The sequence below is a fragment of the Lonchura striata genome, chromosome 8, assembly GCF_050655825.1.
Source record: "Lonchura striata isolate lonStrDom1 chromosome 8, ASM5065582v1, whole genome shotgun sequence".
Lineage (NCBI taxonomy): Eukaryota > Metazoa > Chordata > Aves > Passeriformes > Estrildidae > Lonchura > Lonchura striata.
In genome coordinates, this window is record NC_140710.1 from 32,313,421 (window position 1) to 32,338,712 (window position 25,292).

Genomic DNA, 25,292 nt, shown 5'->3' on the forward strand with positions numbered 1-25,292 from the left:
CTGTGCCCCTGCCAGTTTCACTTCTGCTGGAACACGGTAGGGCAGAGCAGTAGGAAAAAATACTCCTGCTTTTATTTTTGTAACTACAAATAGTTTTGTTTCAAATAGGTAACTACAAATAGGTATTGCTTTAAAAATGGAAACAAGGTGTCTGAGATGCAGAGTCTGTTGATGCTGCAAAGACAGTATGTGACCAATTTTGAGCTCTGGGTGGAGACAGGTGCCCCATGCCTGGGTTTGGAGAAGGGGTCCTACATGGCAGGATGGATACTTGGCAGGATGGAGGCTCACTTTGTAGGTACTGGGAAAAGGTACACATGGTAGGAGGGAGAGAAGACCCGAATCATCTCTGCTGGGAGCTGGTTAATCACCAGAAGCCCTTTTATATCTCAGGTTATTTCCAAGGTTGGAGGTTGGGTTCCCTGGAAGGGATTCAGGATGCTGCAGGGCACATGCTGGAATCCTGCCGTTCTGCTCACCAAGGAAGGGTCTGAGCAGTGTGGGGATTTCCCAGGTGTCAGGATGGTGCATCCTGTCCCCCAGCCATCCCTCTGAGGGCACAAGGCAAGCTGCCTGCTAGGGCTTTGCTCAGCATGGGCTCAAGGGCACAGGTACAAAGACACTTTCTCGTGTCACCTCTGCACTGGACGCAGGCACTGGAATGGAGAAGTGCCTCCTTTGCCGTGCCGCAGTGCTGGGCACCAGTCGGGGCGATGCTCTCGGTGCCGCGGAACCACGCCGCAGGCTCTGCTCCTGGGGAAGGGGCGCGGCCGCGTGTTGCTGAGGGCGGAGGCTCCCGCCCCGGGCTGGCACAGCCTGTTCCCCTCCTTAAGCAATGCCTCCGCAAACCGCAGAGGAATCGACACTGCCCGGCCGGCTCGGCTGCTGCCGGCGATACAGCAGGCATCTTCCTGGGAGCCCCACTCACCCCGGGGAGGGCTCAAGAGCCCACTGGAGCTACCCGATCCCGCCCCGTCAAGGCTGCGGGGTGGCACCGGCGAGGACACACAAGCCTAGGTGCAGTCCCGCTGCTGCCATCCCTCCGTTCCTCCCTGAGCACACGGGTGGCTCTCCCTGAGACTTTAAAGGCATCTCCTGTGCGGGCAGGAGATTCCCTTCCACCACAGGTCCCTAGGAAGTGCTTGACCCAAAAGGTGTCCCTGAGCTGCAGGGTGTCGTTCTGCAAGTCAGCCAGCGAGCAGCTCCAGCAGCCGGACCCTTCTTCTCCACCCTTTTATCAGCTGCTGCCCTGCTCCAGGCAGCACCTGATAAAATCTTTCTCACAATTTGAAAGCAATTGGACACCAGGAGATGCATTAAGGGTGCTACCCTGGCTTGGAGGAACTGAGATAATTGCGAGGATTAGCCAGGACCAGAAGTCCAGGGGCAGGTACCCTATACCCGCACCCACAGGGACCCTGAGGCACTGGGACAGCCCTGGCTGTGGAGTATAGGGGTAGTTTTAGGCAAATCACTCCTGCTCACCCTATCCAGAGCCTCTAAGAAATGTTTCTTTGACCTCAGCTGTAGGACAGTTCTCTGCCTCCTGCCTTTCACTGCAAAGCAGGTGCTGGAGAGCCTTTTCACTGGGCATCACTGCCACACGGGTACCCCTGCCCGTGCTGCCTGCTGGTTCCCTGGCACCTGGCAGCAGCCACATGTGCACGGCACAGATAAGGGTTTGCCAAACAGGATGTCTGAGGCATAGATAACACCGACATTATCTCACTGCTTGAGCGATATGGCATAAACAAGTGACTCTGCCCACCTGGGATTCCCAGGCGGCACCTCTGCCCTGCCATCGAGCTGGGGCACAGGGTGGGTATGGGCTGCTGGGGTGCAGCTGCAGGGATGTGCCACATCCAGGGGCAGCCCTGAGTGACAGCCAAACCACCCAGCTTACAGTTCCTAGGAACAGTGATTGCTCTGCTTCTGCCCTGCCTGGCTCTCCATGGCACTGTGCATCCCTGGAATGCTGAGACAAGCCACCAACTCACCTGGCCCTGCCCCAGTAGAACCCATCCTCCTGGCAGGACAGTAGTACCAGCCACACTGGCTTGGTGTAGGGGCAGCCCAGGCACAGGAAGCACTGTTAGCCAATGAACCAGGCCACCCTCACCTTGGACACCCCCAGTGGTTTTGCCACATGTCTGGTTTAATGCAGAGATTTCAGCCTTCTCACATCTCACATAGCAAACCCAGAGCAAGATTCTTCTGCCTGTCACCTGTCACCCGCTGTGTACTATTGCCTGCTCCCCTCCCTGGGCAGCAGATGAACAGGCTCATCACCAAGAGCCGTGTATCTAGCCAGGGCTAGCTCCTGCACAGCAAAAGACATCCTCTCCTCTGGCCAGGAAATCCTGTGGCATCTCCACCAGCTGTGCCCAGCTGTGTTTCACCTGAGACAGAAGCAACTTTGAGGACATTCTTCACCTTTGGCAGACCAGGGCTGAGTTTTCCTGTTCTAAAAGTTCCTCTCTCTTTCTCACCTCCCCACTTCAGCAACACAGCCTGTCTGGCTCGGCTGCTGCCAGTGATGCAGCAGGCACCCTCCTGGGTGATGATTTCTCCCCTTGGGTCTTGGTTAGCTTTCTGCTCCAAGATTAGTGATTTATTATCTGCAGATATAGCAGGCACTGGCACAATATATTTTAAAGTCTTTTTTATGCCTGAACCACCTTGCTTTTGTAGATCTACAAAGTGTCGTGTCTGCACTGCCCCAGGTGTTGCTAACTGCTGGGCTCTGCCCAGTGTAGTGTGTGCGACCCCAGGGACAGGGTAGCCCCGTCTGAATCGCTGTCTCTGTGGCCATCCAGCTCTCCATGCACAGGGTGGAGCCCTTGCTGAACCTGACTCTGCCTAAGAGTCCTGACTTCTGGGACAAGCTCCTGCAAGAAAGAAACAAAAGCTAAAATAATGAAGGGAGGGATGTTCCTAGCCCCTTGCTGTCACCTTTGAAATTACTTCTTACTCCTGTGACCTCTTGCCACTCTGCTTTAAGAGAAAGATGGTCACAGACAAAAATTTAACTTCATCCATGGGCAGAGGGCTACAGGCTCCTTCACATCTAAGCTGCAAAAGCAAAAGGTCTTTTCTCCACTTTTCTGACAGGAAATGGCAAGGGAACATCGGCAGTGCTTTCCTAGCTTGTTTTTATTTTTATTTAGCCTTAAGCAAAAGGACTATTTTGCAGAGAGGCATCTTGGGAGGACTCACTGGCCCGACAGGAGGTGAGGCAGGACGTTCTACCCCCACCCAATCCTGCTGCCCTGTGGGACTCAGGTGGTCCAGCCCCGTACCGGCACCGTACCTGGCTTCTCAGGGCAGGGCGCAGCTCCCCGGGCTGCCCGGCTCCAGCCGCAGCCGGCCCTCCTCTGCTGCCTCCGCGGCTGTCACACCATAGTCACACGAAGGCTTGGTGCTGCTCTGCAGGACCTGGGAACCTGCTTTTGCCTTCCGGGCACTGAGGCCCTCCGGCAGGGCGCGGGGCCGGCAGCAGTGTCCTCCCCGAGGGCCAGTGCGCCGAGCTGCGTTGGCCGCGGCGTCTGTCCCGCCTGCCGCGGCGGTGCCCGGACGGTGCCCCGGGGGTGACGGGGGCCGCTGGGCCGTTGCTCTCCACGATGAGCCGGAGAAGGCCTGAGCCAGGGAAGTCCATGATGACCACCCCCCAGCGCATGGGCTGCCCGCCCCGGCGCCGCAGGTGCTGGCAGCAGCGGGGGTTCACAAAGCGGGCCACCTCCTCTGGGCAGGTGAAGAGCCCATTGCCTGAGCAGAAGGTGAGGTACATGGTGGTGGGGTCTCCGCCAGCCGCCTTCTCCAAGTGCCGCCACACCCGGGCCCACTTGCGCTCCAGTGAGAGCACGTTCCAGGCGTCGCTGATGCTCAGCTGCTCGTAGGGGATGCCCAACACCTCCCGCGCCAGCGCTTCCAGCACCACGATCTTCCCGCGCACCTGGCCCAGCGTTGGCACCTCCTCCCGGCACCACACGCAGCCCTGTCCCTCTTCCAGCAGGCAGCGGTGCAGCTGGGCAGCGAAGCCAGGCCGGGAGAAGATGGGCAGCTCCTCCTTGATGCGCATAAGCACGGCCTCGCTGGGGTGGGCGCGGAGGAAGTGCAGGGTGCGGCGCAGGACGCCGCGCAGGCTGGCCCTCTGGAAGGTGCAGAGGTGGTAGATGCGGAGCTCACCCCGCGACAGCTTGCAGCGCACATCCAGGAAGCGGATGCCGGCCGCCAGCTGGGCCTCCAGGCCCCAGCTCTGGCACCGCAGGCGCCGGCCACCAAAAAGGCTGAGGGAGTCGTGGGTGCCAGGGATGGAGAGGTGGGAGAGGGGCAGGGTGTCGGGGAGCTCTGCCATCCAGTCAGGGCAGCAGGCTGCCGGCTGGGGCACGCAGTCGAAGGCAGCGCTGCGCCGGGACCATGTCTCCATGCCACCGGGAGAGCGGGCACCCCGGCACCTAGCTGGCCCCCGGGAACCCTGCCGTGGAGGAGAAGCAGACCATGAGCGGTGGGAGCATGGCCCCGATACATCTCGATCACACCCTCCCCAGTGGCATTCCCATGGTACCATGAAACCCTAGACCACACCATACCCTATAACATACCACATACACTCCATATACTTTGCTGCCTGTACTTCTGTCCACTGTACTGTTTCCCCGCCACTCTCAAGCACCTGTCCCTGTACCCCCGAGCCCTGGTACGCCCCAGCCTCCTCCTCATTCACCCACCTGGGTTTGCCTGTGGCTGCGAAGCAGAGCCCAATGGGCAGGGCACGGCCGTGGGTGCCCGCGGCACACTGGCAGGTGGAGCGGGATGCTAGCCATTAATCTGGTGACTGTCATGACGCGTGTCCTGCCTCGCAAATGGCACGTGCACGTGGGATTCATCCTCAGCCCTCGGCCAAGGAGCACACTTGACAGACACACTAGGCTGGAAAACCACCTGGCTGATCCCGACAGCAACCATTCAGGCCTCTGCACCTCCCTCCCCAGGAATCAGGACAAACGGGATCTTGGTGCTGCGGGGCTCCTTGATGCTGCCCACGTGAGTGGCTGTGCAGAGCCGCGGGGTGCCTGCGTGCCTGCTCCAGAGCTGTGTCCTGGTGGGACCTGGACCGCCCCGGCGAGGACTGGCGTCGTCTCTATCAGAGAGACGACGCACAGACAGTGTCCAGAGTGAGGGTCTGTGCTTGCCAGCACATCCCAAGACCTGCTCAGCGAGTGTTCCTAAGGAAGTGGGCTTCATCTCCCTGCTCATCAGGCACCAGGGACTATTTCACACTGGGGTCACTGCAAGGCTGCCCGGCAGAGAGTGACCCACCTCCAGCGCAGGGGACAGAGCTGCCGAGCACCCCGGTCGGCAGCACATGCTGAACCCAGCGGGTTTTGGAGAGGAGCCGCCGGACAGGTGACAGACCCCTCCGAGCATCCCGCCAGCTCACATCCCCTCCGCCTGAGCGGGGCAGGCACAGGGATCCTCCGGGGGCGTTCGGCTCTGCCACTGCAGGAACAGCCGGCGGGGACCGGCCGAGGGGCACCTTCCCGGCGCAGCGGCCTGAGCGGGGGTCTCTGGGGCTGTCGCCGCCGCGACAGCTCCGCCCCGGCCCCGGCCATGGCCCCACGTCGCGTCCGCCCGCGGCTGCCCGGGCACGGAGCACCCCTCCCGCGGAGCCGCAGCCGCTCCTCCCGGCCCGGTCCGGCCCCGCCCGCTGCTCTCGGCATGGCGGCGGCGGGCGGCGGCGGCCGGAGCTGCTTCGTGCTGGGCGCCTCCGGGGAGACGGGCCGGGCGCTGCTGCGGGAGCTGCTGGCCCGGCGGGCCTTCGCCCGGGTCACGCTGATCGGGCGGCGCCGGCTGAGCCTGGGCGAGGCGGAGGTGGCCGTGGTGCGCAGGCCGGGACAGGGCTGGCCGCGGTGGCGGGGATCGGGACGGCGGCGCTGACCCTCGGCCTCCCCGCAGGAGCAGGCAGTGGTGGACTTCGAGCGGCTGGGCGAGCACGCCGCCGCCTTCCAGGGACACGACGTGGGCTTCTGCTGCCTGGGCACTACCAGGGCCAAGGCTGGCGCAGTGAGTGGGGACCCCCTGACCTCCGGGCGAGCAGGGGTCCCGCTTGTCCCCTCCCCTGCCCGCTTCCTACCCCGCTGACCCTCCTCTTCCCCCGCAGGATGGCTTTGTCCGTGTGGATCGGGACTACGTGGCGCAGGCAGCAGAGCTGGCGCGGGCATGGGGCTGCAAACACTTTGTCCTGCAGTCCTCCCGAGGGGCAAATGCACAGAGCCGTTTCCTCTACCTCCGCGTGAAGGTGAGGGGTCTGCTGGGGTGGGCTCCTGATGCTCTTGCAGGAGTCGTGGGATGCCAGGATGCTCGGGAAGCAAGCAGAAGCTGAGGTTTAGAGATCCAAATGGCTCTGAGGGTCCTGCTGCTGTGGGACAAGAGAAGGGGCTGGCTGGACAGCTATGCAACTGGCTTCTTATAAAGCAGTACAACATCTGCATGCAGTGTCTGCCTTCCTCCTCAAACTCCAGAAACATCTGCTGGGGTCTGTAGCCCAATAACAGTTCCTCAGCCTTAAGCTGGGATGGCTTCACAACTGTGTGGGGAGACTCAGGGTTGTGTCCCGGTGAGGCATGGCCCATCGCATGATGGAAAGCCCGCAGGCTCCCCAGGGAGGACCACACCCATCACGAAAGCTTTTTTCTCCATATGTTGTGTGCTGCAGCTCCCAACACCTGCTGAACTCAGAGCTGCCTGCCAGTGTCTTGTGCCGCCTTGATCCATCCCCAGGCTGGATGCGGAGTTCCAGGTGCTCTCCGGAGCAGCCTGTTGCAGTTTAGCGTGGTGGCTGCAAGGGCACACTGCTGACATGTGGTCCATGTCCACCACAGGCCCTTGCCCCAGCTGCCTAGCCTGGAGAGCTGTTCCCTGCCTGGCCAGTTCCAGCTTCACGTTGGTGTTAGTCCTGCCCTTGGCTCAGCAGGTCTTTCCTGCCTGTTCTTGAGGTGGCAGGGATGGTGCTTGCAGTCATCCTTGTCTCCTTTCGTCCTGCCTGGCTGCTCTGACAGGGAGAAGTGGAAAACCTGGTCCAGGCTGTTGGTTTTGATCACTGTACCATTCTCCGGCCAGCGTGAGTACTGGTAGAGGAGGGAGGGCACAGAGTGGAGGGTTGCCAGGGCAGCAGGGAAATGCTTCACTGGGAGATGGAGGAAGAGGAAGGGTACATGAGGGCAGGACCAGGGATGGAAGTGGAGAATGCCAGCAGCTGCAAATGCAGCTCATGGATGAGCAGACTGCTTCCCAGTGCTGCAGGGAGTAAGCTCTGCAGTTTTCTATGGCACATCCCACTGCTAGTGCCATGTGCCATGCAGGGAGAGGAGCCTTGGGCTGAAAGCAAAGGTTGAGGCACATAGGTCAGAGATTAGCTCCAGATGGACCTTGACCTTATGCAGAGGGAACACTCACCTGTGTCCTTTCAGGTGTACTGTGCTCTTGCTACCTAGGAGAACTGGAAATCTGCTTTTGTCAGCACAGTGGGGAAAGGAGTTTAGTGTCCAAGGGCCCACCTCTGTCACGTTCCATGACCCTGCCAAAGCCCAAAGCCCATGTCAATTCAGGGAGCTTGTCTGGGCCCTGGTGCAGCTGGAGAACTCGGTCTCTAGCTTTCACCCAAGATTGTTTCATGCTGACCCACCTCACCTTCTTGCTCTGCAGGGTGCTGCTGTGCAAGCGCCAGGAGTCCCGTCCCATGGAGTGGATAGCCCAGCAGTTCTTGGGTGCTGTGTCTTGGCTGTTCCCCACCGCTTACTCAGTGCCTGTGGAATTGGTGGCCAAGGCTATGGTGGCCTGTGTGCTGCAGCCAGGAGAGGGGAAGGTAAAGGTGCTGGAGAACAGGGCCATCCATGAGCTGGGAAAGGCGGTACCACAGCAGGGCACATAGAGCAGAAGGGATGACAGGCAGGAGCTTGATTCACTCTTCACGTGCTCTCTGGGCTGAGGATGAACACACTCATGGGAGAGGTGTGGGGTGCTTGCATGGCTAGTGTGGAGCCAGAGGTACACCCAACTTCTTTGCACTTTGGTTGATTCTGTCAAGGGATCAAAAATGCAGGTGCTGGCTGAGGATAAACAATGTGCTCTGCTGCCTGGATCCATAATACGAATACGGGTCAAGATGATGTAATCCAGGCCTTGAATAAAACCCTGTGATTGATCTGGTTGTGCCGGCTTTGTGTTGAAATAATGTCTGTCTCCAATAACCCAGCCTCAGCTCATGTGCTTGGATCATGTCACTTCAGGGAATGCTCACAGGCAGGTGACAGGCACAGGAAAGCAAAGGCACAGCTGCCTGTGTGGAGGCTGCACTTGACAGAACACATGGTGGCACCGGTGCTGCTTGGATAGCCGAACCCCTGGGTGCTCAGCAGCAGCTGCTGAGGCGCCGGGAGCAGTGGCTCTGCCTGCGGCAGGTCTGTGCAGACACTCCTGGCCTCATCTGCTCAGGGTGCAGAGCTCCAATGACGCTGCTATTCACACCTGGCCTGCCACTCTGTACCTGTAGTCACAGAAACACGGTGCAAATACTTGCAAACACCCGTCCCTCTGGGCTTTCCTTGCAGGCACCAATGAGTCTGAGCCCAGCTGCGTTTTTCCAGGAGTGCTCTGCATGTGCAAAAGTTGAGGTCAGCCCTGTGCGCACCTTGTAGGGGGCTTGCTCCTGCCCAGGTGCCAGAACAGGAGCAGTTCCTTGCTCCAAGAATGACACAAGAACAGACGAGAGACCAAATTGCAAGAGGACAAAAAGAAGCTTTAATACAAAGGATTCTCCGGCTTACATAGACCAGTACAATACATTCTACTTGATTGGCTAGTTAAAAAAAAATCAAATCTCACACACCGTCCTTGAGAAGAACAGAAAAACAAAGTGGAAAAACACCACCTGCAGATTGTTTATACTAACAAGTTAACACATTCCTACAACTCCCTAAAAATTCTCACAAGCCACTGTGAGAAACAGTTGCTGTTTCTCTCTCCCTGACCAGGCTGGCATCCACAGAGTGGTTCCTTCTGTAGGTCTGGAGCAGGCACGAGGAGCAAGACAGTGTCCCAGGTGTGGCCCCGGCTGTTCTCAGGCCTCATGCTCAGGGTTGAGGAACTCGGTGGCTCCCCACATGGGATGCAGAACATACGTGACTCCCAAGTTCCCTGCTGGCCAGAGTCCCAGTGCTCCGGGTAGCACTGCTTTCCAGGATTTTCTCTGACCTCACCCACGGCTCTTGTGTCAGTGACTTGGATGGGGAAAATGGAGGGAGCCTAGATCTCATCTCCTCCTTCTACACAAGCATTTCCATCCTTGGCTTGGGTCTTGGAAGGTTGCTGGAAGCAGTGAGATGGTGTAAGGACTGTACCTAGACATTTCTCAGCCACGTGAGTGGCTCAGCTCAAAGGGACCACAGAGCCACAGCTACTGATAAGACTGTCCCAGTGAGGGCAAAACAACACCTTTAGAATACTATTTAATGCACAAAGGGAAATGAGAGGTAGGCTGGTCAGCATCCCACCAGTCTGAGGAGCACGAAGGCTGGTGACCTGAAACACTGGGTTACACAGGCATGGCTCACTCATGGTGCTGAAACAGATTTTTTTTAAAGGGTATGTACTTATACAAGGGAGTGGAAATGAACACCTGAAGTGGTAAAACCATAAAAGAAGTAAAAATTGAGATGAGAGAATTAAAAAAAAAAAAAAAAAAAATCAATCTCTGGAAAGTTACAGGTGAAAGGCAAGCCACAGAAGATGTGAGAAAGCATCCTAAAGGCATAAACATGAATTATGACTATGTGAGAAGCAGAAAGTTCTCCAGAGAGGCTCAAGGACAGGATGTGATCAGGCTCTATAGGAAGGAATGAGCCATCACAGAAAGCCTCGCTGAATTACTTGCATTGCCCTTTGTTGTTAGGGAGCTCACACTACTATCATTCCTTAGGGGACAACTGTCCCAAAGCATGCAGGGGAAAAAAATATTTTTAACACCAATTTTAGAACACATGGTTAAAAGTCTTCCAGAAGGAGCACTTGGATGAATGGCCAAATACTCTCTTGGGTGAGAATTGCAGCTATCCTTTTAGCAAAAGGTCAACATTGTTAAATATGATGCTAGTTCTTAAAAAGTTCCAGTGGGAACCAGGAAACAGCAAAGCAGCTAGGCTGCCTTCTATAAAAGGCATGTTGCTGGAAGGGATAATAAAGTCTGGAAATAACAGGGCCAAGGATAAATTGGGTGTAATGGGAGATTCCACATGGCTTTTGAGGGGGCAGTTGCAAGGCACAAGCCTGGAGCCCTCTTGGAGGAAACCAGCCATTGTGTACACAAGACAATCTACTCCTCAGAGTGCACTCAGATCTCCAAAAAGCTCTCCCAGAAGGGCTCTTAAAGAAATTTATCTGTCGTGGGAAGACAGGGAAGGTCTGTGTTGTGACTTACTGGAAATATTTTCTTAGCCCTCCAAAGCCTTGAAGCACACAAAACAAACATTTCTTGCTGGACAAAGGTTTGTGGAAAATGCAAGCCATTTTTGTGTAATCTTTGTTTCTTTTTCAGCGTTTCAGAAAAATCTATGTTAAAATGCATAGCTGCAATCCTAGCACACAGTATAGATTCCTTATCACCCTCCCACACGGAGTTTCCTCACGCACTTTGGACCTCAGTTGCCCAATTTGCTTTGTGCACTCCTTGAACCCCCACCCCAGAGCTTTGGAAGAGATTCTAGACATTGGTCACTGAGTTACGACAGAGGGGATTTGCCCATCTAGGGCTGAAGGAGGTGAAGGAGACTAAAGTGTGTAGGGAAGAGCCCCAGTCCCTCCAGGAGGTCTCGCTGGGGAAGTCTCCAGTTGCTCTGAGCAGCAGGAGGTCTGCAGTGACGGAGCCGCACCCTCGGCACGGGGGAGAGCAGAGCAGGGAAGGGTGCTCAGGGTGCTCAGAGGCTGCTGGGCAGCATTAACACAAACTACCTGGTCCTAGAGACCCACGTTCTCCTGGGATTCCCACGCTGGCTTTATTACAGAAGATTCATGATGAAAGGATATCTGCATTACCAAGGGCTCAGCAGTGGGGGTTTCCCAGGAGGTGCCACGGCCCCACTGTCCCTCCCAGCCCTGAGCTGTGAGAACTGCCAGCCCCTCTTGTCCAGCCCATGGTGCCACTACCTTCCCTCCGAGCCAGGGACTGCCTGAACAGCCAGCAAAGCCTCCTGCAAACAGCACCACGTTTCAAAGGAGCTCTTCAAAGCAACTTCTCAGTGACATCCTGGTGACATCCCTGCTAGCAAATGCATGGCCCTGATGAACTCTCTGGCCCCAAGGACACTGGCACAGCCCAGCGAAAGTGCATTTTGCAAGGCTATGTTCCTCCAGAGAGCAAGGGCTGCAGCCCAGCTGCTGGGAGGTGAGGCCACTGAGCCTTGTGCCTACCCCTGATTGGGGTGAGGCACCTCCAAGCTCCTTCTGAGTCCTCTGGGAACAGGACAGAATGAAAACAGCCTGGAAGAGTAAAGGACCTCCATCCTCTGTGGGTGCTGCTCTTCCCTTCCCTACTCTGTGAGACACGAGGGAGACTGGTGGGCACCTCCATGCCAGCAGAGGGAGGGACAGACCACCACAGCCTGGCTCTGACTCCTTGTCTGAGTGCATCTTGGGGGCTCTAATCAGCTCAAGCTATTATTATCTGAGCATCTTATGCTCTGAAATTGTCAGCTGTACTTTTTTTCATTCAGTTTCCACTACAAACCAGTACAAAGCCAGCCCAAGCTCTTCAGGGAGGCACAGTTTCCATCAGACTTCCAGCTTTCACCTACTGTACTCAGATGCCTGAATGCAGGCAGTCTGTTGCTGCATAATCCCACAATAGGCCCAAAATCCAGCTAGAGGCCAGAGCCAGGCAAGCACATCTCTGACACAGCACAAATGAAAGGGGACCAAGAGCTGAGTTTAAATGTAGCTCTGGGCTTTACTCAGGGAAATGATAGTTGTTAGTGCACCTGGTGTGGACAGCCAGGTTGGGAGCAAAGTCCCTATCCCCAGCTCCTAATATTAAACAAAGCACAGAGAGGCATGTTTTCATAGTCACCCAGGAGCCAAGGTCTGAAACAAGTCACTGATAGCCACCACTACTGTTGAAGCGGTGGATATTTTGACATTAGCCATAGCCTTGAAATCAACAGCAAGAATTCTCATAAGCACTTTTATTTTTCTGAAAGTTCCATTTTTTCACTGGAAAAATCTCACTTGAACAAAGCATTTCTACCTGGCTCTTCTAAATACTGACCTGGAGCCTGATGCATCATTAAAAGAAATGCTGTAGGATTCCTGAAGCCCCATAAACATCAGCATGGCCATTCCAATTCGATTACCTGACCTCACCCCAGAAAATCCACGTTTTTCTTCCCCCTGTGTGAGCTTAGAAAGAAGAAAACAAAACCCAGAAGCTGCCGGGGCTGGGGCCAGCTGCAGCAGGCCGGCCGGCATTGGATCCGGGGCTGGCGGGGGTCCAGCTCCGGCGCTATATAGGAGCGAGGGAGGCAGCTGGGCTGCAGACGGAGCCTCTGCTGCCCGCTTTGGCCATCACTCACACTCTTCTCACGGCCGAGGGAACTACAGCTTGCCAAGATGTGCAAAGGATTAGCAGCGCTGCCCCACACATGCCTGGAGAGGTGAGAGCGGCCGGGATGTGCGGGATGCCAGAGGCTGCCTCCCCGCAGGGCTCTGCCGGCGCGGCTGGGTGCACAGGGGCTCTTCCTGCAGCACATCCCCGTGATGGGCATCTCGCATGGGGACTGGCATTATGCAGCTCTGAACGGAGAGGGAAGGGAAGCCTGCTGGGGCTGCCTCAGTGGGTGCTGCGAGTGGCTGAGATCCTTGGCGGGATGAGTGCTGATTCGGTCCAAACTTCCCACTCTGCCCTGGGGGTCATTCTACCGGCTGAGTTTGGGCTGCTCCAGTCCCAGCCCTCCACCGTTCTGGGCAGGAGTGCTTCATCCTCAAATCTTAATTTCTGCAAAGCAAGGGGAGGAGAGGAGGAAAAAATTAGGACAGAGGTTTTGCCTTTCTGAGGTGGAAACAGCCCTGTTTCCAAAGTGCCTCACAATCCTTTTTTAAATGCCTGTGTGTCGCTCACACATGGAATAGCCAGACCTGGCCCCTCTCACGAGGCTCAGCCCCGTACAGAGCTCTATCTCTGCCCCCCTTGTGGCACCCATCCTCATCTTCATCCCTATCCACCCTGATTCTCTCCCCAAAACCTGCCCCTGATGGTGGCAGAGGCTCCTCTCAACCCCTTGGGAGCTCAGGCAGGCTCTAGCCCCTGGCCATTTCCATGCTGATTGGAACCTATCCTCTCCTCTGCTCCCACGGGCTTTGGAGGGGGTCCAGTGAAAAGCAGAGGTGCAAAGCACCTGAGGTCTCACAGCAGCAGCAGGGCACTCAATGCTTCACCTAAGGAGGAAACTTAGGAATAGACTCAAGTGAATCCCACGTTGAGGGTTCCCTCACACCTCCAAATGCCTTAGCACTGTTTTTTGGATGAGACTGACATTGGGAAATTCACTGCCCTGAGGGGAGCTCCAGAGAAGTTCCAGCTGAAATTGTGCCACCAGGGGCTGATGCTGCTTGCCCAAAAGGCAAATTCTCACCACAGGCACAAAACTTGTCTTTCTGGGATGCTCATGAATCCATGCTGACCTTGCTTGCTCCCCTGCAGTCTCCTGTGCCATGGGCAGCCAAGAGCACTCTTCCAGTTTCATGTGGGTGATTCACGTTTCTGCTCTGCTAGCACCTGTGTTACCACTCTTCTGACACTTTTTAACAGTAAATTTTCTTAATAAAGATTTTCTCCCACTCCTGTTATGCTGACATTTTCATCTGCTATGCCCTCAAATCTTCACTCTTGAAGGCTTCATTCACACTTTGACACAAAGGGTCAAGACCGCATTTGTCCCCTGTGCATCACATTGTATTGCTTATGAGGGTTTCCAGCTGCTTCACTGCTGTGTCACGAGACCCTCCTGCAGCTACTCACAGCTTGTCCCCAAGTGCCATACCCAGGGACAGTGATATCTGCTGCTCGGCCGCTGACCCCTTCTCCCACTGCCTGGCGAACAGCACGGTCCCAGTCCACGTTTCCCCAGCACCATCCCACAGCGAGGTGTGTGCTACCTGTCCCACACTGGCATCCATGGACTGACCTTCCCCTGCAACTGCCTGGGGTCTGCAGAGCCCATCCAAGGTGCCCTGCCGACCCAAGGAGCTGCTCCCCTGCCTCTCCCCACAGCGCGTGTTTCCTGGCCTCTTCAGAGAGGGATGATAGGTTGGAAGGAATTTCTTCCTACATCCAGAAGAGCCTTGACTCCTCTCCAATAGACCATATTTGTCCATGTGTCCACCACGGATCTGACACAGCTGCCACTGACTGCCACTGATGCCCATAGGGCATCACTTTGCAGCTTTATGGCTCCTCAAATTCCCTCGGGAGGCTTTTGCACCTGAAGGGGCATTTCCTCTGGCACCTCCCTGCCCTCAGGCACAGCATCACCTTTAGCTTTCAGCTATGGCTTTAAACTCCTTTGAGCTTCTATTTTTGTTTTGCTTTTAAAGCTGGAGTCTCTCCTGGCCCTCCCCAGCAGCCCTTCTTGTTCTTGATATGTTTGACAGAGCCCATATTTTCTATTAATGCTTCTTGGAAGCTATTTCTCAGACTTTTTCTTGGCTTGCTACCATATGTTCTCACAGTTGACCTTCCACCATTTACAGTCCTCTTGCTTTTTCTCACTTGGCCAAGGTTGTTTTTTTTTTTAAAGATGCCTTTTTTGTTTATAGCTGCCTTTTTCCCCCCACTGTTTAGCCTTCCCTGAAGCCTAGCTTGATAGCTTGTAATCCATCTGCTGGAGGATGCCAGGATGGTGTCTTTAAATAGCCCTTACCCTCCCTCAGCCTCCAGGCTTTCAGCCCACTCCTGTTCTTCCTTGCTTCCTTTTAACAACCTTCCTTATCCCTGCTGTCTCTACAAATGTCATGAAGGTCCCACTGCCAGAGAATTGCTCTGGTGCAGGGGGGATGCTCTTGCTGCTGTCTCCACACCTGCAGGGCTCCAGCAGGCTGGGCTGCCCCTGGGGGTCCCTTGGCAACACCACGGGATGGAGCAGGATGGGACTGCTGAGGGCCTCAGTACCTCTTGAACCTGACAGCATGTGGCCATAAGTCACTGTCAGATGATGGGAATCAGAGAACAAGGTTTTGAGCCAGGTGTGCGCACTTGTGTGAGCCCACCATCAATTGCATCCAGACCTTGTGTGGGTGTTGGCCTCATCTGCACCAGGGCATGGGGTTCCCAGATGCTGCTCTGACAGCAGCAGAGTTCTGCTCCTGTCTTCCCAGCTCCTTGGGTCATCATGCCCAAGTCTGACTTTCAATGCCACTGCTCCCAGCACAGCTTGTGTTATCCCTCTGCTTGCTCAGGAACTCCTGGTATCCACTGTCCTTGCTTCTGAGGTGGGCAGCCCCTGGCCCCTTGCTCTTCCCCCCTGCTCCTGCCAGATGAACTGACCCTGATGTGACACGTAGTCCAGTTGCTTGGAAGGGACTGTCCCTGCTGCACAGCACCTGGCACTGGCAGGGGCTTGATTGTGGCAACATCCTGACCCATCCCTCTCAAGCACTGGGAGAGTGACAAGGTGGCACCCAGCATTTCTGCTCAGCCCCTCCTGAGAGATGCTCCCTGAGCCCGTGTATCCCCTTCCTGCAGGAATCTGTGGCCACAAGCACAGATGTCCGGGAGAGTCAAGGGAGAGGCCAGCCTGTCCCCTCAGCTTTCTTGTGGCTCCCTCTGCACCCACCCATTGCTTTGGTGTTACAGGGGCTGCCCACTTCAGCTGCTCCCTGTCCCTACAGCTGTGCCATCCCCATGGGTCAGGGCCATGCCAGGCGGTGCCAGTATAGCAGTGCTGGCCAGCAGGGTGCCAAGGGACAACTGAGGCTTGCCAGAGAGCTGGCCCCAGGACATCAAGAGCCAGCTCTGCCTCGGAGCACTTGTCTGCATTTTACTTGTTTACTTACAGCAGGATGAAGGGCAGCATCCCTGTCCCAGACACTCAGTGTGGGAGCATGATGACCTTGTCACCCTTTCCTGAGGTCCTGAGCTTTCCAAGGTTCAGGTTTTCTCAGAAGCACTAGCAATGGAAACTGTGCCTGTAGCTGCTGACACTGTCCATGACAACAGCTGCGTTTCTGGGTGTGCACTGCGCTGTGCCGCACAGCCGCGGATGGTCCCTGCAGCCCCAGGCTGGGCTGCCTGCTCTGTCTGCTCCTGCTGCCCACCTCCATGCAAGGGGGGCTGCTCAGAGGCAGGCTTCTGCAGCAGAAATGGGGGTAGCTGGCAGGGAGCAGAGCAGAGCAGACACCCCTGTGCCAGGTCTCCAAATATCACCCATGGGGACTGGTGGGTGGAAACCACAGAGACAGAGTTTTACAAGGAGGGAAAAAAAATCAAAGGAATTGAAATGGAATAGCAGACATAGCAATGGAGCAATCATCCACAGAGGGCTTGTGAAAATAAACAGCAGAGAGGAAAATTGCAGGGAGCCCTGAAGACAGGGAGCTGCAGTCCAGCTTTGCCAGCCATACCAAAAGCTCAGCCCAGTCAGCCTGTGAGGAGCAGTCCATCCCATTTCCTTCACCTCCTGTGCCAGCAAGGTAACCTGGAAACCACCAAATGTTGCTGTGCCAGGGAAAAGCCCTGCCCTGCAAAGGTGGGGACTGGGGGGAGTCCTGTTTTCACTCCTTTATTTCTTCAGCCTCAGGCAGCACACCTGAGTGTTCCCTGCAAAAGCTCAGCCTTGCTCTTGCTACCACCCCTGTCTGCAGTGGGGTCGGGGGCAGCCTTCTTAGCAGTTTTAGATGCTCAGAACATAATTACTACTTGTGTTGTATGAAAGGGAACGTTTTGGGAAACAGCTGAGCCTGCTGCCAAGCTCCAGGACCCCCTGTCTTCTCTGCATCCTTCAAATGCAGGTCTGGATTGGTGCAATGGGAAGTGGCAGCCAGCCTTTGGCAGTTTCAGCTCCTGAAACATTTTTCCCTCTCTGCCCAGAGAAGGCAGCACCCAGGAGGTGTCTGTTTACAGGACCCTTCCCATTGCAGATATAAGGCTTATATATTGCTGACAAACATGCTAGGTATCTATTATAAGGACTCTGAGTGCTGTCAGCAGTGTGGGGCTGGTGGCACAGCATGGGATGGCACCATGGGGCAGGTAGGCCCCAGCACGGCACCTGCACAGCCTTTTCTCCAAATGCAGCTCCTTCACCTCCTCACCAGCCCTTCTTCAAGCTCATCTCTATAGAGACTGAGTGCTGCACACATGCTCCTAATTCAGCCCCAGAGCAGCCTGACAACCCTACTGATACAATTATCCTGGCCACAGATGGGGACGGAGTGAGGAGATCAAGAGCTGCCGCTAATGCACAGTGCCTGTTTAGAAATACTGCAGACAGGCACAGCCTTTACAGCATTAGGGTCCATTTATTCATCTGGAATTAATTACAGAGTGGGTGCAGGGCAGGGGCTGTGATTGTCCTACTGCCCTGTTCCTCTGCCTGACCTGTCTCTGTTCCTCCTCTGCTGCAGGGCCAAGGAGATCAAGACGAAGCTGGGCACACTGCTCCAGAAGCCTGATTCAACCATTGACTTCATCATCCCCTACCCTGAGAAGCCAGAGAAGCCACCCAAGGCCCAGAAGTGAGTACTGCAATGGGCTGGGCTGTGTGTGGTACGTGTGCCCAGTCACTGGGGCGGATAAAATCCCTTTTGGGATGCAGGGGAGCTGAGCTCTGCTGTGGGCTGGCACAGCAGCCTCTACATAGCAGGCAGCCTGTGGCATGTTCCTCATGACCTGCCTGCTAGGTGCAAGCTCAGGAAGTTATGCCAGGGCAGCATGAGACAACTCTATGGAAACTAGATTCCCCATGGAAACTCAATTTACTTTTGCTGAGATTTCATGTTATTCGATAAAGGTTTTCCCAGAGGCATATGGCACTTGGACTTCTCTGAGTCACCTGCCTCAACCTAGAGGTGCCAGCCTTTGCAGCTATCCAGCTTTGGGGTGGTAATGTGTCCCTGAGCTGGGTGCACAACCTCATGGCATGATGTCTGGCTTGGGGCAGCTTCATGGTGATGGAACTTCCTCACCCTATGGTCTTTGACCTGACCATTGTTCTCCAGCACCACACTGGTGTATAATACTGTCTTATCAACATTATTTAAAGCACATGAAACATTAATTATTTTGCCTGCCAATCCAGAGTATAGGGGGTAATACACAGGGGGTCGTTTGCCAGCACGGTGCCAGCCTGACACAGTGCTGCCCAGCAAGAGCTGCCCATGCCAAGGAGGGCTGGCAGACCCCAGTGGATTTTGTGATTCCCACTCCATTGCTGCTCTGCCCTAGATGCCTCTGTGACAGAGATACATTTATCTCCATTAGCCATCCCTGCAGAAAGCCAGAGAACATTTCCACTCCCCACTCTCTGGAGGAGCTGTTTTCTCCTACACTACATCACTGTGCAGCCCTGGCATCACTCACCTGTCAGCATCTCACTCGCAGTTAATAATGTCCCAGGGACATTCAGATAATGGGAAAGTTAATTTGGTGGTTTCCAGGAAATCTGGATTGTGTTAGGTTGCTGCAGTGATGCTCCTCCTCACTGGGTGAGAAGTCACCTGACAGGGACATGGGGGCAGGGATAGTTTTGATCCTTGATAGAAGTGCAAACATGGTTCAAGGTCCAGAAAGTGAAGGATAAAAACCCCTGTCATAGTGCCTACTGCTGATGGCTTGGTGACAAGTGAGGACTGGTACCCACCCTGAGCAAGCCTGCATTCCTGCCACTCTCCCGTCCCTGCTGGAGCCACCTGGGCAGCATGACATGGCTGGGAATCAGCACCTATACTTCCCCCAGACCCACCACTGAAGCTCCTGGGCCTCCGGGACCAGGATAGGTTGTCCTGCCCACTCTCCCTCCCTGCTCCCAGGGATGCTCTGCTCAGCCAAGGGGCTTCAGCCCCCATGTGTGGCCCCTGCAGCAGCAAAACAAGAGCGTGCAGCACTGCCTGCAGGGAGTGGAGATGGTCCACAGGAAGCCCAGCACTAGTGCCGAGCAGGGGAGCAGGGAGGCTTCCCTTGCCCTCTAACCAATGCTGGCAGGGATGCAGGAAGGAGCTGGGAGCCCAGGGCAACTTGGTCAAACTCCTCGGGGCTTAAATAAAACAACAACAACAAAAATAACCCCCACAAAACTGTTCAGTCTCACTGCAAACATCACATTCAAAAATACATTAAAGAAAAAAAAATAGGAAAAACCACACAGATGGAAAACACTGGAGGTTTCCAGTGGGAAGGGCGCCGAGGCCAGTGACCCGGCCTGCCGCAGGGCGTGGGAACGGGGCGGGCGGGCTGTGGGAGCCCAGGGCTCTGACCCCGGCCCGGGCAGCACGGGGCCACAGTGACCAAGCCCCTGTGGCCAGCGCAGAGCATCTTTCCCCACCCCAGCAGGAAAACACAGCGATGCTTCCCAGTCGCCCGCAGAGCCCCTGAACTGCCCTCCCATGTGTGGGTGCTGGGGCGAGGAGAAGCCCTGTGGCTGCAGACTCCTTTGCAGCTCAGCCACAGCTCTTCCCAAGTATGGAGGAATTTGCCTTCCCCACCCCATCCTCACCCTCCCTACACTCGGCTATCACACTCCCCTGTGCTATGATGCAGTAGCATCACCATTCTTCCAACCACTGGCTCCGCTCTGAAAGTCTCTGCAACTTGTTACTCCATTCTTCCCAGTTTTTAAAGGACTTATTTAAAAACCTGGAGCCCAGATGGAAGCTGTGGGGTAACCATGGACCACCTGGGCTTTCTTTACTCTCCTCAGGCCGTCTCCGGAGGAGGCTCTGCAGTGGCGTGATTCCTTGGAGAAGCTCCTGCAAAACCCCTGTAAGTTCACATCCCCCTGTGGATGGTCACCCCCCCTCTTTCCACATCCCCTGGGGTGCTCAGTGAGAGCTTGTCAGTGCTCAAATGAGGGCTCAACTTCCCCTTGCCCCGCAGATGGGCTCGCCAGCTTCCGCAGCTTCCTGCGCTCCGAGTTCAGCGAGGAGAACGCCGAGTTCTGGGTGGCCTGCGAGGACTACAAGAAAACCAAGTCCCCTGTGAAGATGGCAGAGAAGGCCAAAAAGATCTATGAGGAGTTCATCCAGACTGAGGCACCCAAAGAGGTCAGTGGCCATGGGGCAAGAGACAGTACTAGGAGGGATGAGGCTGCAGCCCTGTCAGCCTCCATCCCGAAGGACAGCGATGGCTGCAGGGCACCTCATGCCACGGCTGAGGGGCTCAGAGGGCTGTATCCTTCTCAAGGGTTCAGCCCCATCCCCATGTGCTGCACTCCCATCCTTCACAACCCTGGAGCCCTTGTTTGCATGCTCAGCCTCTGCTGGGCTGTCTCCAGCCATGGGCACCCCCAGCACATGCCTGTCCCTCCCTTCCTCACAGAGGTATGACAAAAATCATAAGGGATGACAATGTACAGTAATCTTCCTCCCCAAGTTAGCTTTGCAGCAGGACAGAGCTCGTCCTGACAGCTTTGCCACCAATAATTCTTCCAGAGAAATAAACCTGCCTCAGTCCCTCCCCTCACCCTTTGCGTGATTGTTGTGGGACAGAGCAGGCAAGGGGAGACCATCACTCAGACCTCCAAAGGCAGGCTCCCATCCCTCTTACACTCTCCTGACAGGTGAACATTGACCACTTCACCAAGGCTGTGACCATGAAGAACCTGGTGGAGCCATCACCAACCAGCTTTGACATGGCCCAGAAGAGGATCTTCGCCCTGATGGAAAAAGACTCCCTGCCCAGATTTGTGCGGTCGGAGTTTTATCATGAGTTAATCAAGTAGCAATGCAGCAGGACTGTGCAAGGTGTCCCTGCTGCTTCTGTCTAAACATCTGCCCCTTCTCCTGCAGCCGCTTTGCTTTCTCTATACCACCTAGAGCACCCAGAGGTGTTGCTAAGCACCTCCCCCCATGCTTTGGACTGTCAGATGTCCTGGTGTTTCCTCTCTTATCATCTCTTTCCTTTCCCACAAAAGACCAATTTGCAGAAACTCCCTGGAGTTGGGATCCAGAAGGTTGAGGGAGCAACCCCAGCTCTGCAGTGACCAGGAGCCACGTGGCCAGCTGACACATCCCTGGTGCTGCAGAGCTTGGCATTATGTGGAGACTCTGAGATGCTGACTTTGCCTTCTTAGGACTCCTTAGAATATGACAATGTTTCTCACAATGTTGCCCATATTGCTCGCTTGGCCCAGGCTCGCTCCCTCCTCCCAACTTCCCAGGGTGCTGATGAGACTGTACAAGCACTCTGCAGGTGCTCCCCTCCCTGGCCAAGGTGATGTGAGATACATCCAGTGCCCGATTTGCATCACCTTCCCTCAAAAAGTAGCTGATCAGCAGACACAGTGACAGCCGTCCAGGGTAGGGGGCACGGCAGGGACAGCAGTGACACTGACTCGTACAGCGAGGATGGCACTGTGACAAGGATGGCAGGGACCGCTGTACAGCAGAAGTAGGTGCCGCAGGATGTGCCTGCTTGGCACCAGGGATGAGCAGAGCGAGCCTGTGGCACCGCTTCCCCAGCAGCTCCACTCGGAGTCGGCCTCTTTGCTTTACTCTAAATACAAAAACAAGAGGATAAAATGAGACCTGCTGGTCCAAAACACTGGGACTGCTTAGCAACTCAGAACTCGTGCTCACTCCAGCCTTTGCACGATGCCTTGAGGTGCCAGGGCACATCCTGTGCCACATCCCAGTGCACAGCCCTTGTGATGCGCTGGGATGCAGCTCCAGGGGTTGCCAGAGGCCTCTCTTGTTTCAGTTGCTTCTCTCTGCAGTAGGCATGCCAAAGCAATGCTTCTGCACAAACTCAGCGTCTAGCACAGGAGGAAGGGAAGACATGCTGGCAGAAAAGCTGTTCAGATCCAATTTGAAAAATCCAAACCAAACAGAAATGCATCATTGGAAACATGAAAAATAACCCCCTGGCTTCTAGAACAGAAGTGCTCTAGAACTTCTTCTCAGAGTGTAGACCCTGGTGAGTTTGTGTAGCCTGCATCTCTCTCTCTCCTGTCTCCTCCTGTCTGCCCAGGCTATGTGTTTCCATAGGCTGTCTCTAAAAAGGACTAGCTGCTTTCTAATGATTCAAAGCCAGCCCTCTGCTAACAGAATAAGTCACACCTGAGCATGGGGCAAGGGCATACATGAAAAGCAGCCCACAGGGTCTCATTTCAGTCTTGAGGGAAATGTGATAAACCCCTGCTCCACAGGGCCTGGATGGTTCATCCCTGTGTTGGTTTCCTGGTGCATCATCCATAGGGTCATGGCTTGCAAAGAGCTGCTTCAGCCAGCAACCTGAGAGGTGACACCAAAACATCCATGGCCCTGCTGCCCACAGGCATCCCACACTGGTCTGCCTCACTGCAAGTCATGGGACTATGCAAAATGCAGTAACATAAACAATGGATTTGCCAGCCTCTTCAAGACATTCAAAATCTGATCAAAACCCCACCAGCCCCAAATATTTACACATTGTCACTATGGCAATGAAGACAAATACATCCCAAGCTGCAGGAAGTGGGCTGTGTTTTCCAGGCAGGAGTGAGGAGGCAGGGGAAGGATGGAGGCAGTCACAAAAGTGACTCTTTTTTTAAGATCTGGAGCAAAAGGCCTGGGAAAGTTGGTGCTGGAGCAGCAGGGGTGATGCTTACAGGCATTCCTCTGGGGTGAATGCAGAGGGTGGCTTGGGTGACCCTAAAGAGCCCAAGGGAGCCCATGAGCAGCAGGAGGAACGCATCAAAAGGACACCAGGACCCCCCAGCAGTGTCCATCATTCAGGTGGGCAACAAGGGGGAGGCAGAAGTGGGGCTAGGTGCAGGATGGGGGGCTTATCCAGCCCCTCTGCTGCAGGGTGCCCCCTCCACCTCTGCCTGCACATGTTCCCTGCACCCTCCCAACGTCTCTATGGACTCGTATCAATACAAGTGGGTTCAGCATGTTCAAGCTCCACCTTTACAGAGTGACTCAGAAATGCAAAACCAAACAGGCTTCCCTGCAGGAAGACCTGAATCTTTCATTTCTGCTTAATCCTTTGGCAGCTATTTCCAGATCCCCTCGCATGTTTCACAGTTAAATGCCACCACCACCAATGCCTTAAGGTCAGGATGCTGCTGGAGGCTCTTGCTACGCACCATCAAACCCTGGGACGTCACTGCTGCAGCAGCGACACATGGGGCAGGGAGAAGGTGTCTGGGTATGTATGTGCTGAAAAGAAAGGTGCAGGCTGGATTCAGGAGAAATGTGACAGCTCTGTTGGCAACCCCTCCCTGGCTCAATTTCTGTTAAAATCCTGGAAGCCTACTCTGGGGGCTGCCCATGATCTACTGGGTGGCCAGAAAATGTGGCCACTGAAGCATTTTGGAGGTCTAGGGAAGTTGTGTTTGTGTAGAAGGGCCATTTGGCTCATTACTTGAGCAGGCTTTCCCAGAAAGGTGGCAACACCTGTATCAACCCCGTGGCCCAGCTTTCCACCAGCCCAGAGGTATTTACTATTGGGCTGATGCCAACCATCATATTTCAGGTAGGAGATACTTCATGTATTTTATCACTCTAGCTCTTGTGAAATTTGGCATATATAGTAGTATATAAACACAACATGTACATCTGTATTCCTGTACTCATATATACACGTACACACACATATATACTTGTAACATGGGCATCTTAACCCCTTGAGAGTCAGAGAACCAAAAAGCAGAGTTTCTGGATGTGGTGCTCGGGGTCCATCACAGACAGGAGTGTGTGTGGGTTTTGCATTGTCCCAGACCCTCTTGAGGGGAAACTTCTCCCTCCAGCTGAGCAAACACAAAGGTGCATCCTTCAGGATCACCCTGTGCCCATGGCCTCTGTGTGCCATCCTGGCACCTGGGCTGGTGCAGGAGGCAGGTCTTTTGCCCCCTGAGGAACCCCTAACTCTGCCATAGGGCAAGGCAACCCCATGCTGCAGCCAGGGGCATGGGGCACCAGGCACTGCCTCCATGCCACCCTGGCACCCACTCCCTGCCACGGGCACGTGGAAAATGGCTCTCTGCAGCTGCATACCCCAGAGGAACACCAGAGGATGGTTTGATATGTGTTTTATGGTGACTTCACATGGTTTATGGTGACCTGGAGCCTCGCACCTCATCAATCAAAGGGTGAACCACCCAGCTCTTGCCCTGCGTGCTGAGGCCAGGTACCACCAGGGCTGCCCAATCCCAGACTTGGGCACTGCCAAAGCCCAGTGGCTGAGAGTGTTCCAGAGCTCATCCAGGCTCCCCTCAGGCCTTGGTCACTCCCTGGAGGGTGCACGTTGTGGCCAAGGGCTGGAGCAAAGGCAGATAGGTACATCAGCTCCTCACACCCGTGAGCTGCAGGTTTTTAGTCTGGAGTTGTCCATGGGATTTCCACTGGAGATACTCATGTGGGGAAGATGTGAGGTGCTGGTGTGCAGTGAAGAGCTGTGTTAACCCGTATTCATGTACCACTCAGTAATCCACACATAAACACGTATTTCTGCTACTGTCTCAACAGACTGTTCATTTTGTCTCTTTGTACTGAAGGTGCAGCACTTTCTTACCCGCTACAGAGCACTCCCAAAACTTGTGCCCAGAAGCCTCTGGGAGATTCTGCTGCAATGATGCAGTGGTTTCTCAGTGAACTGGAAAGCTAATCAGCCCAGGGAGCAGACCCAGAACAGCCCAAGGCTGGTGCAGCACAGGCACCCCTAGTCTCATGCTGCTTTCAGGCTTTGGCTCCCAGGGTCAGCTCAGGCTCCAGTACCAGCATCTGGGGTGCCCCAGGGGCTGGGGCTGAACAAGGGCCAGCCCTGCTCTCTGCACCCACAGGGCATGGCCCAGGGACAGGGTCAGCTTTGAGATAAAATGTGTTCTGTCTGCTCAGGGTTGCAAAGCATCTGCATCAGGGAAGGGCTCCTTGACGTTCCCCACTCCAAAGCTGTCAAGGGGGGCCTCACACTCACCCCAGACCCTTGGTGAGGATGGCTAATCCCCATGCTGAGCTGACGGTCAGGCAAGGCATAGATCCATACAACCACCGTATCCTCCAGGCTCCTGGTGCTGAAGATGTCTGAAGGATATAATTGCTGTTGCTTCATCTGC

At 55.2% G+C, this 25,292-nt stretch overlaps 2 protein-coding genes across 5 annotated transcripts; both read left to right on the top strand.

Moving 5' to 3' along the window:
* The first annotated feature begins 5,595 nt into the window (after positions 1–5,595).
* HTATIP2 (HIV-1 Tat interactive protein 2) lies at positions 5,596–8,203 on the top strand. Of its 4 annotated transcripts, none has more exons than XM_085586940.1 (5): positions 5,596–5,880; positions 5,956–6,063; positions 6,161–6,298; positions 7,059–7,120; positions 7,705–8,203. In XM_085586940.1, exons 1-5 carry the CDS (start codon positions 5,611–5,613, stop codon positions 7,928–7,930), a joined length of 804 nt encoding a protein of 267 aa, XP_085443066.1. In that variant the 5' UTR covers positions 5,596–5,610; the 3' UTR covers positions 7,931–8,203. The 4 variants fall into 4 exon arrangements, with proteins under 4 accessions (XP_085443066.1, XP_085443067.1, XP_085443068.1 ...); XM_085586941.1 differs by having other exon boundaries at positions 5,596–5,871; XM_085586942.1 differs by lacking the exon at positions 7,059–7,120.
* A 4,366-nt stretch (positions 8,204–12,569) lies between these two features.
* On the top strand, positions 12,570–24,702 carry LOC146766829 (regulator of G protein signaling 5). The gene is made up of 5 exons (XM_085586957.1): positions 12,570–12,701; positions 17,668–17,778; positions 19,959–20,020; positions 20,135–20,301; positions 20,817–24,702. Exons 1-5 carry the CDS (start codon positions 12,658–12,660, stop codon positions 20,976–20,978), a joined length of 546 nt encoding a protein of 181 aa, XP_085443083.1. The 5' UTR covers positions 12,570–12,657; the 3' UTR covers positions 20,979–24,702.
* The last annotated feature ends 590 nt before the right edge of the window (positions 24,703–25,292 follow it).

Coding starts and splice junctions, on each gene's coding strand:
- HTATIP2 (XM_085586940.1), top strand. CDS start 5,611: ATGGCCCCACGTCGCGTCCGCCCGCGGCTGCCCGGGCACGGAGCACCC. Junction 6,064..6,160: donor CCAGGGCCAAGGCTGGCGCA/GTGAGTGGGGAC, acceptor CTTCCCCCGCAG/GATGGCTTTGTCCGTGTGGA. Junction 6,299..7,058: donor TCCTCTACCTCCGCGTGAAG/GTGAGGGGTCTG, acceptor CTGCTCTGACAG/GGAGAAGTGGAAAACCTGGT.
- LOC146766829 (XM_085586957.1), top strand. CDS start 12,658: ATGTGCAAAGGATTAGCAGCGCTGCCCCACACATGCCTGGAGAG. Junction 20,021..20,134: donor GAAGCTCCTGCAAAACCCCT/GTAAGTTCACAT, acceptor CTTGCCCCGCAG/ATGGGCTCGCCAGCTTCCGC. Junction 20,302..20,816: donor AGACTGAGGCACCCAAAGAG/GTCAGTGGCCAT, acceptor CTCTCCTGACAG/GTGAACATTGACCACTTCAC.